This window comes from Dipteris shenzhenensis, chromosome 9 (assembly GCF_047967505.1).
Source record: "Dipteris shenzhenensis isolate YYH24624 ecotype China chromosome 9, Dip_SZ_1.0, whole genome shotgun sequence".
In the NCBI taxonomy this organism is placed as follows: domain Eukaryota; kingdom Viridiplantae; phylum Streptophyta; class Polypodiopsida; order Gleicheniales; family Dipteridaceae; genus Dipteris; species Dipteris shenzhenensis.
Genome location: NC_141604.1, coordinates 23,268,295 through 23,280,659, shown reverse-complemented (window position 1 = coordinate 23,280,659; position 12,365 = coordinate 23,268,295). Strand labels below are relative to the sequence as shown.

The 12,365-nt window shown below is 41.2% G+C and overlaps 1 protein-coding gene and 1 pseudogene across 3 annotated transcripts in view; one reads left to right on the top strand and one right to left on the bottom strand.

The window, feature by feature from the left end:
* Positions 1–12,365, bottom strand: part of LOC147898388 (cytochrome P450 71AU50-like) — a 163,815-nt pseudogene that overhangs the window by 142,124 nt on the left and 9,326 nt on the right. The gene's annotated exons all lie outside the window — the stretch shown is intronic.
* LOC147898390 (uncharacterized) lies at positions 2,981–4,979 on the top strand. 2 transcript variants are annotated; one of them, XM_087378739.1, is made up of 2 exons: positions 2,981–3,949; positions 4,277–4,979. In XM_087378739.1, coding segments are annotated over exons 1-2 (894 nt in total). In that variant the 5' UTR covers positions 2,981–3,056; the 3' UTR covers positions 4,278–4,979. The 2 variants fall into 2 exon arrangements, with proteins under 2 accessions (XP_087234865.1, XP_087234864.1); XM_087378738.1 differs by having other exon boundaries at positions 4,240–4,979.

Here is a 12,365-nt window from a genome sequence, read left to right as displayed (position 1 = left end):
AAAGCTGCTGAAAAGCACACACATGAATAAACATGAACACATAATAAATAAATAATTAATCAAAATGTGTATATTGCTATACAGACATATATAATTATTCCAAACATAGAAAGGCCTTTACAGTTCATTTTGAATGTAATTGCAAAGATGACTTACAGTCTAAAAGGAAATATAGACTGTTCTCTTTTTTCTAATAACATCTCAAAAAAATAAAGGTTTCTTTACATTGTGCATGTTTATAAATATGAATGCCCTTTTTAATTTACATTGTGCATAAAGTGCCACCTAGAAGGTTTTTTTACACATCTTTATTATTCCTCATAACATTATTTTAATAGTAAAGAAAACATAAAAAAGAAAGGTGATACACATATTCAATAAGTATATATAGAGTATGGCTTAAAATTGGTTAATCTGGTTTTATTATAATATGACTGCTTTGTGCAATATGAGCGAGAGGAGAGTGACATATTTCTCAGGGATGACTTTCTCCCAAATTATGTGCAAATGCAGGTTGGAGAGCTTCTTAAATGGAAGCAACCTTACTAGGAGATGGAAGCAACCTTACGAGGAGACTCCTAAAAAATGCCTCACTCCTCTTGGATTATTTTGAGAGCACATGCACTATGGGGGCACTATGGTCTATATGGATTGCTAGGAATGCTTATTAGTTTCGATTGAGCTAGTCAATGCTCTTTATTCTTTCTCACTTTGGTTTAACAAAAATTTGTCACACTTGCAGAAGTAATTTTTGTTTTTGCATTACTAATATCTCTGCTTATCTAAGTGCCTCCTTAATCAACAAAATTACAACTACAATGAATCACTTACTCATCTTCAGGAAAAGGTGGAAGAACAATGCAGAGCCTTCAACAGTTGCAAAGGACTCTCAAAGTGTTTGCAAAATCAAGACATCCCCCCTCTCTTTCTTGTTAAAGAAGAAGCTCTCGAAAATTTTCATTCTACTCTTTTTCGCTACCTCAAGCAAGTTTGTAACAGCTATAGATCTTTAGTTAAAACATCTTTTTTGGGTGGTTCTCTATGGAATACAAAGGTTGTATGGAGCTACATTGTATAAGTCTTTTGTGAACATATATACAAATTAATTTTCTTCAAAAAAACCATACACATGCACACACTCATATATGACTATACACAAATGGACACACACACTCACTCTTCCTATTTTCTAAAAACCCCATAATATCCCATACACAAATAACTCTCACTTCATACCAAGGTATTTATCATTCATACACATGGTATTTACAATGATCCATTCCACTCACCCTCTCAATCCCATTCAATATCTTAGAAAATAGAAATATGTGAGAGCTGCTAGGCTATCACTTGATACTCAAACTCTTATCAAACATAGAAGAAAACAATACCAATGCCAAATAAAAAAATATCAATTTTTGGCGTCACATCTTTCCCCCCCCAACAGATTCTCTCTTGTGACAAAGAGGGTCTGCTGGCCCTCAAGGTGGTCGAGCATAGAAGAATTTAAGGCGATACTCATTGGTGCGTTCGGGTATCACCATGCCATCAACATCCTCAAGTTGATAGGTCCCATTCGTGAACTTCTTTTTGACTTGATATGGTCCCTCCCATCGGCCGATAAACTTTTTGTTTAGCCGCTTGTCCAAACGGCTATTAGATCTCATGACCAAATCTCCTTCTGCCCCACACACTTTTCTAGATATAAAAGATAAAATTTTTTGCTATGTGCTCTACATATACATACATACATACATAAATACCTATATATACAGATAGATAAATAGATAGAGATAGATAGATAGATAGATAGATAGAGAGAGAGAGAGAGAGAGAGAGAGAGAGAGAGAGAGAGAGAGATGGATAGATGGAGAGATGGATAGATGGAGAGATAGAGATAGATAGAGAGAGACAGAGATAGAGATAGAGATAGAGAGACAGATAGATAGAGAGAGAGAGAGAGAGAGGGAGAGAGAGAGAGAGAGAGAGAGAGAGAGATGATGATGATGCAAAAAACAAATTTCCCAACTAAAAGCAATGCTAAGGCTTAACCGAGTTCCAATTTGAAAATTCCTTTAAAAACATTCATATAATGAGATTTATAAATAAAACCTAAATTTTTATTTCTTGAAATGAAAGGCACCTAGGATCCCGACCTTCAGACTCGATGGAGGTGGGTTCCTAATTCGTCCTAGATGGGTCAAGCTACTCGTGAGGTGAAAGGTAAGGCCTGACTGCCCGTTGCCTTGTTGGGCCAATCACATTTATGGGATTCTACTGCTCCTTAATAGATTGCCAATAAGCCCTCCCAGTTGTTGACTTGCATTACTTGCAGCCACGTCTTGCCCCTGTTTTGCATTTGCTTGGGAAGGGGTCTTGGAATTGCTTCTCCAAGCCAATTACAAGCATCTTGCTAGGGATTAGTTCTCCCCAAAATAATCCTTTCTTCTGCTCAACAATAGGGTGTCCACTTGCAAGGTATTGCGGCCTGTAATGTGGTGCACCCATTCATGCTTGAGACGGTGTTTATCGGCCTTAGGGCAATCAGAGCCTATTTGAAGGGGACCCATAAAGCCAAGCCCTTGGGAAGGGCGGCCTGGGCCCAATAAGTTGGGGGTTCACACCACTCGACGGCCATCCTAGCAAAAGGCGGTGTGAAGGGTGGCCGTCCAAGTTGACTCAATAGGAGGTTCATGCCCTCGAGCATTGATACAGAAGATTTGTGTCCAGCCCATGAAAGCCGCCGACTCCATGGCGAGCTCCTGCAACAAGCGCTGCATGATTGGCCCATTCAATCTCCGCCAACCGCTACACCAATCACGCATTAGTGACGCAAATTAAGAGCGGGATGACGGGGAGTGAACCAAGATACGCGGCGGCGCCGGATTGGCGGCGAATGATGTGAACCCACCGATAGAGAGCCAAAGGCTGTCGTTGATCCACCTGTAGTTAGCTTTAACTGTTCTTCTTCTTCTCTTCTTCTCTTTTATGTAGTTTGTTGTGTTGATTGTTGCAATTCCCATTTTTAGTTGCATTTGAGCTCTTTGCTAGTTGCCATGGCGCCTCTCGCTTTGCCCTGCACATCCGGATCATCCCAGTTCCATCGCCTAGCTCCTTCCTCCGAATCACCTGTTCTCCCTTCTGTTTTCTCTCGGTTTTGCTCAACGGAGCTTCCTTCCAGATTCAGTACCCTCTCATCTAGCCTTTCCTGGAAATTTAGCGATACAGAACTTCGGTCTAGAATTCCCTGCATTGCTTCAGCTGTGGAGGAGAAGGTCGCCCCGGACACCGCTAAGGCCTCTGTCACTCCTGCTACTGTGAAGAAACTGCGCGAGGAAACAGGTGCCGGCATGATGGACTGTAAGAGAGCTCTCGAATCGAACGATGGCGATTTCGACAAGGCTCGTGAGTTCCTTCGGAAGAAGGGTTTGGCTAGTGCTGAGAAAAAATCGAGTCGAATAACTGCGGAGGGAAGAATAGGCAGTTATATTCATGATAATCGGATAGGTGTATTGATCGAGGTAAACTGTGAGACCGACTTTGTGGCGCGGGGGGCGATCTTCCAGCAATTGGTTGATGATCTTGCGATGCAGCTAGTTGCTTGCCAGCAGGTTCGGTTTGTAGCTGTCGAAGATATTCCTGAGGAATACATCAAGAAGGAGAAGGAGATTGAGATGCAGAAGGAAGATCTCCTAAAGAAACCGGAGGCAATCCGAGCAAAGATTGTCGACGGTCGCCTCTCGAAGATGCTTAACGACCTAGCCCTTCTTGAGCAAGCTTACATTAAGGACGACTCAATCCTTATCAAAGACTTGATAAAACAAACAGTGGCGACTATTGGAGAAAATATAAAAGTAAGAAGATTTGAGCGTTTTGTTCTTGGGGAAGGTCTTGAGAAAAGGAGTCAAGATTTTGCTGCAGAAGTTGCTGCACAAACAAAAGCCAGCTAGTAAGAGCAAGCTTCGCTTAGTGTCTTGAAAAATTTTCAGATATCAACTTTCTATCTGATTGTATAATAAGGATGACCATTTAATGATAAGTTTTTGAGTACCTTAGGTCTCAGAGCATGAACTGTGTGAAAATTTTTCCCTTCATCTCCTTCGGATTTTTTAACGAAGTACCTATTTCTATCTAGAATATTCACTTTATAGGCTTTATTAAATTAGCTATTTGATTGCTTTTGTTTGAAAGTACGGAGAGTATGGGTTTACTTGCTTACATGCATGAATTTGTACACAGAAAAAGCTCATTTTATGATACGTCATTGGCTGAAAAGGTGATGGACCGTGGTTGTGGGAGTATCAGGGACAGAGATTTTGATATTTACAGATGATCATTTGGAAAAAGGGCTCTTTTTTAAAAGGTAACTTCTATCATTTGGAAATTGAAGGAACATTGAAAAATTTTGACCTTCGGTCTTACTGTGTAACTTTACAATCTGTGAAAAGGACAGCAGATTGATCCTGAGGTAACGTCCTAAATTCTAATCTGCAATCTGTTCTTGCTTCTGTGCTACACCTATTAGCGCCATTCTGAACGTATTTTTGTAAGCTAGGTGTCATCTGATCCAATGCTGTTGATCCAATCTTCACTGTCATACTGTTCCAACGTACATTTGCATACTGTGGGGATAGATGGGTTGATCCCCAGATGAGGACATGGGAGAGAGACACCATCAAGAATGGGAGAGAGTAGGGTGACTTATAGCAGAAAAAAGTATGCCATGCAGGCAATCAGAGAGTGCCACTTGGTCAGCACCCTGGCTGACGTAGGCAGCATCATACCAGGCATGTGGGTGGCATCATTGGCTGCCACATGGGCAGCATGAAGACGACGACATGTTTGGGCTTGATTTCAGCCCACATTTATGGGTGAACAATCAGTGTGGACTGCCATGGAGCACACCCATACTTGGTGTCCGTGTGCCCCAATATGGGGACAGAAGGGGGCAGGAACAACCCCAACAGGTGTGCTGCCTTTTATATCCCTGGTACATGGCCAGGTCAGGTCGGCCTGATGGCTACCCCTGGTCAGCCCTATCAGGGCCAGGTTGGCCCCCTCTGTTTGGGTCAGCAAGACCAGCCAGGTCATTGAGGGTGATTGGCCGTAACAGACTCCCGTCAGCCCAGGAAGAATTGGGAGAGGGCTCCGGTCCTCCCATGCCTTATTCTAGAGTGGAACCTTGAGTGAAACAGCCCTCTCAGAAGCCACAGAAGCCAGGCTGGAGGAGCAGCAGTAGGGCAGCAACCATCAACCTCCTATTTTGGTACTCAGTCGAGCAGCTCATAAGCTTCCACATTTTGTACTGTGTGACTTATCTCCTGTACTTCAGATCTGTCCGTTTTGGAACAGTTTATATATGTTATTTTGCCTGTCTAATTGGCTGTCGGTATGTCGAGTTTATGCATGGTTTGAGTGATTGCTTGTGTGCACAAGCTTGTGTAGGATCTAAGAAACTGTGATCCGCGGGTTATATAGTCTTCTGCTGCTGGTAGGGTTGGCTTAGCAAGCAAGTCCCTATCGGTTATCTAGCATGGTAACAGAGCCCAAGGGATCGACTCTGATGATCTTTGCTTGCATGACGACCTTTGCTTCGAGAGGAAGCTGATCCAATTCAGCCAAGGGATCTAGAGATCTACTTCAACATGTCAAGGACTAGTCCACGTATTTCAAGGATTTAGACCAGTGTCTCAACTGCCAAGAAAGGTTGCACAGTGTTTTATTTTCATGTCATCTTTTCAGTTTCTTCATTTTCTTTCGAGTTCTTAGGTTTGTTCTATTTTTGGAGGTCTTCTGATCTTAGGTACTATATTTCTTTGATATATCTTCCCTCCACCCATTATTTAAAATATAATGAAATAATATAATATAATGAAAAATGTAAAAACTTGTGTTTGCATTGGTGATTTCTTTGTTTCCCGTTTCTTTTCTTTTTTTAAATAATTCTCTCTCTCTCTCTCTCTCTCTCTCTCTCGTATTTCTTCTTCCTTTCTTCTTTGTCATTGCTACAACAGTTTTTTTTGTTTTGGGTTGGGATTTTATAGCCCAGTTGCACTGTGTACGCCAAAGAGATACCTTATGGTTGCGTAGTGATGAGAACATAAGCGTAGCTTCACCTACTAATTCTTAATTTTCTCTTTATTGGTAGTTTTGTTTTGTCTCTTACAAACTCTCTTCTTTCCTTATCTTTTCTCTCCTTTGCTCTTTTGCTTATTTACAAAAAAATTGAATTTGTAAGATTGGATATACTCTAGTCTTATGAAGGTAAATCGCTAGATTTGATGCGTCATATATGCCTTTACTGTACTTTGGGGAGGTGGGTAAGTTGTACGGGAGCAATTACCCATTGGGGAAGATAAATACTAGGAGCTGCATGGATGCAAGGAAGGTTTGGAAGTTATGCAAGGGTGTAGAAAGCCCACGTTTTGTTATATGCAATGGGAAAGGTAGTAACACTAGTAGACTTATTGAATGGGAAAGGTAGTAACACTTGTAGACTTATTGAATGGGCAAGGGGAGAACAAGGATTGCAAAGTTTCATAAAAAACGATAAACAAAGATGGCACTAGATGTAGGGATCCAATATGCACTATCTTGAAGGACTTGTATGAGATAGAGAATTTGTGGATGATCCTTTGTCCAAAATTAGCCCTTGACAATGAGGACGACGGAAGGATAGTCTATGCATGTTTACTTACCTAATGAACTTGAAGGTGATCAAGAACCAATGGTTGGAAAAATTGTTAGCAGTTGGTTAGGTGAAGGTGATCAAGAACCAATGGTTGGAAAAATTGTTAGCAGTTGGTTAGGTGGAAGTGAATTCGCTAGCCTTGCTATTATTGAACATTCTTCCCAGCAACCTCAAGACTTCTCGACAACAACATAGTGATTAAAGCCACCTACATTCGAGTAGTTGCGGTCGTTTGCTTTTGCATGAGGAAGCCAGGGAGATGCATGCTAGAGAGGGAGTTGGTAGGGATTAGAAAGCCTATGTTCTTACGAGCAAAGAAACGCAAAATAAAAGGGTAAGCGCGGAAAGGATAACAGTTAAAAAAAATAGGATTCTTAAGAGGATGGGTGCCCTAATTGTCAACAATGAGCATTGAAGGGCCCTCAATCTCCCATCAAATTCAAGAGGTGGTGTTTGTAGTAGCCCTAGATGGTCCCACATCGGCAATGTAAACTCCCAATTCATGTGTTATGTTGGCATGATGCAAGCCATGCTATTGATGCAAGTTCAACAATTAAAAGCTATGATGCAAAGATGAGCCGGATTGGGTCCTACAACTAGCTTGATGGGGAGAAAAAAATTTGAAACCACGTAGGCAAAGATTTACATCGTATTGCTTAGGATGCCAAGGAAGAGTGGCGAAGAATCCTAGAAGAAAAGATTTGTTCGTTGCTCATGTTCCTCATTCAAAGAAGGTAGTAGAGTCATGAAGGCCAATTTAACCAATTGGCCTAGTCTTTGTTTGCAGAGGTAAGATGGCAAAAGCGACCTATTAGTTCTCATTTCATGGCTTAATAAGTTTGACAACCATTTTCCTATCATCCCCATAGAGAATAGTGAGAATTGTAGCTTTGCTTCCATGCACTTATATAGGTGAAGCAATCACTTTGTGGCAAGGGACACATGACTATTGCATAGCAGAAGAGGAAGCCAAATATGATAGCGAGGACTTCATCAAGGACATCTAAGCCCAATTCTTTCAACAATCTCCAAGCTTAGTTCTATAAAATGGTTGAAAGACCCAACGAATTAGTCAACGGCCTCATTCAAGTGGTTACGAAATTACAGGAAGATAAGGTTTCTTCATGGCTTCTACATGTGGTATGTGTGAACCTTCCTGTTGCTTCCCACGGTGGACGACTAGTTGGCCTAGATTAGGCTTGATGGACCCACTTGTAGGCCCCATCGGTGAAAATTTCCTCTCCCCTTGCCCAGTGTAAAGAGGCATTTTGGTCTCTTCTATATCAACTCATGGAATTATAGCTCCAAAGCGGTTCCTGTCATCACCATTATATTTCTATTTAGCCCCTCTTGTGGTTGTTGTTGTTCCTAGCATATTATGGAAGCTTTTAGCTCTCTCTAAGTAAGCTTGCCACTTTTGTGAATGCATATACATTGAAATCTCTTGGCCTTCTTGTCTAATTTTTAATTTTAATTTTGGGAGTTCAATCTTTGGCACATGCTGGCGAGTGATTAGCGATAGATCATCCTTTTGTGAGAGTATTGTGGGTGCATAGGGTTGGTACAACAAGTAGAACCTTTCTTTACACTTTCCACATTGTTAGGGGTCTCCACTCTCTAGGTCATTCAAAAGAGCAAGTGCATATGGAACTTCAATATTCACGTAATTTCCCACCTTGTGCAAGGCTACATCATCTACTTGATGTTGTGTGAGTACTGCCTTTGGGGTTGCATATGAAGTCCCTCGAAAACCTGGAAGTCCTTCAATTCACATACCTGAATAAAAAAGTCCATTTGTGAGGCTAACAATGCTATTAGGAAGAAAGCTTAGAAGGATTTTGATGCTGTCAAGGTGGTCTTTCTTTTCTAGGTACACCTCATGGTGATGTAGCATGGACCCTCTACAAGCTGTAGTTGAGAATGGAACACGCCGTCCTTTGAAACCACTATAAGGTGTTCACAAGCTTGACTATATGGAAAGCCTTCTCCAAGTTGTCTGGGTTGGTATTTATTTATATATTTGCCCAAGAATTGACATAACTGTCTCATACAAGCTGGGAATTCAACCCTCCAAGTACTTAAATCGATTGGCACGAGTCATTTGGACCCATCTATAAGATTAGATTTTTAAAATTCTAGCTTATAAAAACTTGTATATGAAGTTTGAGTATACATAAATCCATTGAAGCCTTGAAATTTGTTATCTCCTAGTGAGCAACCTGATGGCCTATGGGATTGAGAAACTAAGGAGGCATTGTCATGGGCCGCCCTACTCCTTTCACATGCTGCCACATGAGCAGCACAACAGAACAGATATAGGAGTACAAAAGTTAGCACAAGACAAAGCAGGTCAAAGAACGTAGAGCAAGCTTTTGTAGCAAAAAAGTCAACACAAAAAAGTTGACTTGTGATCGATTTGGTCAACATTTTGAGTTGACTACCAAACCAGGGTTGACCAGCTTGTAGCCCTATTCCTACAAAAGCCACCACTATGCCCTCATTCTTAGATTTTCCTGGTGTAGCAACAATTCCTAGTAGCAGCAGGTCCATTTTCATCCACAACCCCTTAAGGCTTGCACAGTAATAGCAACTCCAGCACATGCAGTAGCTCCCCATGTAGCCTCAAGGGCTCCCTACTTGGTTCTTCCATGGACATAGCTCCCCTCACAGTTAGCTTAGCCTCAACCCTATGATTATAGCCCTTAAGTGGGATTCCATCATGTAGTTTCAACCCTTTTTTAAGAGGATCAATAGTTGTGAAAGGGATATTTGGTGTTTGCCATGCTCAAACATTAGGGGAGGTTTGAGGTTTCAACAGGGCCTCATAAGGAACCCAAGGGTATAAGGGACCCCTAGCATTTCGTAAGCTGACATGGTCATCTTGGCCCTTGGATGGAAGATGGATCAAGGGCCTAGGATGCCTTGGATGGGGACTTTAGTGGCCTCCAAATCTGACAAGGGGAAGGCCTAATAAAGAGGGATAAGGCACTTCCTTGTAGGCCATTAGATCTATTCAAGATCTATGGTGGAGATGGAGGCGCTTCATGGAGGGTGGAGATCACAAGATGAAGATGGATGGATCGGATTGAAGGGCCATATTGGATGGCCCGGATGGAAGTGCCATTTTCTCTCACCTCCTCCCTTGGATCCATGCTTGATCTATGGCTCATATTGAAGTGCCTTTAGCATCCATCTCCTCCCTTAGATCCATCCCTTGATCTGTGGCTTAGATTAAAGCTCTTTTTTCTCCCATCCCCTCCCTTGGATCCACCCCTTGATCTATGGCCTAGATTGAAGCACATTTTCCTCTCATCCCCTCCCTTCAATCTACCCCTTCATCTAATGGCTGGGAGTGATCTACCATAAATTTGAATGTGACCCTTAGATTGGAGACTAGATCAATGGCTAGGAGTGAGGACCATAGGTGACCACCCGTAAATGCACAACATGTCCTTTTGTGCACCTCAATGTACCATTGTCCCACACAAAGGAGCACTCTCATTGGTACACCTCAAATCCCTCTCTAATCCCTTGAAATTAGGAAACACTAATTGGAGGCCCTTTTGAGACCCCAAATCTCCCCTAATGGCATGAAGAAGAAAGATAGTAGCTTAGCATAAACTTTGAGTTTATGTCTATTTCAATACGCTTCAGTTTATCTCTCTCTTTCACTTTTTTAGCATTTCTATGCTTCCACACTTAGCCAAGAGGAGCTTAGCTTAGTGAGAGTGGGACATACCTCGAACCAACCCTTGGAAAAAGGGGAGAGAGAAATGATTAATAAAGACCAATAGGCGATTGGGAGGATCGAAAGTGTGACTGTGATGCAATATGATGTGAATGTGATTTAATAGATTGATTAAAATGAAAAGTAATTAATTGATTATGGAATAATGGAACGATTGCATGGTTTTGGCATGGTGCTTGAATGTGCCTAAAGAAGCAAAAGGTCCTCTAGACCAAGGAAGGGTGAGATAGATTGAGATCGCTTCAGACCGAGGGCAAACTCCCTTGTGGAGTATATGCTTACCTTCATTGGTAGAGGATGAGTTGGGATACTGAGGTTTCCCAAGAAGGTTCCTTTGAGAGAAAGACTGATTTGAGGCCACTCTAGGGCCTTTTGGAGAGGATAGTTACACATATCCAGTGTATACTCTTTGGTATAGGCCTACTTAATCAAGCTAGGCAGTGGCAACTAGGTGGCATGACCATCAGAAAAAGGTTTCTTAGTGAGAGGAGCTAAAGTCGATTGCGGACTCTAGATGATTTTTTCCTTTCTTTATGCTTTAATTCTTGAACAATGTTTTGATGAATCCTAGACCTATTCATTTTGATGCTTGACTTTTAAGAAAGTATTGAGATGATGTATGGAAATGGTAACATTCTCCTAGTCGAGGAAGAGACCCGACATCAAATACTACGTGGCAACAAAAGGATCCCATTGAATTTTATGGTTTGTAGAGTTTGGAAGTGATGTTTCAAAGATTCAATACACTTCATGAATCATGTATTTCTTAACACCTTGGTTTATGGATGGATACGTTTTGTCAAGTCTGACGTGTTGAGGGGACCTCAAAGAGGTGTTATTTCATGCATGATAATTACTATGGTGTATTTGGGACGTTTTTTTGGTTTGAGAGAGACGTCTTGATGATGATCCCAATGTTTTTCTAATCAAAGGGGAGATCGAGAGACTACTAAAAACTGTGAGAGTTGCTAGGGCGGGAGACAGGAGGAAAAGATACGTTTTTTAATCTATAGCCCTAACTAGGGATAGTTTTTGCATAATTGGGGATTGAAGGGCTTCATTTTGATTCGTGCCGATTGATTATCCAAGTTACGTATCTCCTCAGAGAAAAGCCTAAGTCACTATTTGGATGGCTCTCTCTAAACAGATTCTACATTTGAGTATTGATCAGTTTAGTTAGTAGATAGGGTAACTTGCACATAATATCCGAAACGATGACTAAAGCAAAGGAGAAAGGCTAGAAAAGCGTTGCTCAAATTCTTTTGTTGGAAGTGTGCCTTTGTGGATTTGTGTCTTGCTTAGAATTTTTCAAGCTAAAACTAATAAATGCTTTGCATGACTAGTAGACTAGAGTACATAAGAACATTTTGGCAAAGAGAGCATACTTCATAGATGGCCAAAAAATTGGTTTCCTATGTAAATTCTGAGGTTGCGAATTCAAGGCCAAGTTTGAAAATCATAATGACTAAAACATGGCGCTATCCTTTTTTCCCCAGATATACTTTGATGCTAAAAGGAGAGTTCTCTCTCTCTCTCTCTCTCTCTCTCTCTCTCGGTATTGGGTTCACCCCAAATTTTGTGAGCTTTTTGAAACAAAAATTTTAGGAAGCGCCATGAAATCTCACTAAAATTTTTAGGAAGATCCTAAAAGCTCACCAAAATATTTGTCCTCTTTATTGATTTGACCACACTTTGTTGATGTGTCCACTGCAAAGACATGGCCATTTGAATTTTACATTGCCAAATTCAAGCCCATTTTTGCACATTAAAAATGAGCTTGAAAAGTGGGCTTGAATTTGAGCTTTTCGAAATTCAAATAGCCATGACGTTGATCCTTAAGGAGTTTTGTAGTGCTGTAAAAAGTAAAAATGGGCAAGAGATCGTGCTGTACACAATGGTCATGACTCATATTAATGAAGTGTGGTT

Excerpts from the sequence above, each read along its gene's own strand:
- LOC147898390 (XM_087378739.1), top strand. The coding sequence starts at position 3,057 with ATGGCGCCTCTCGCTTTGCCCTGCACATCCGGATCATCCCAGTTCCAT.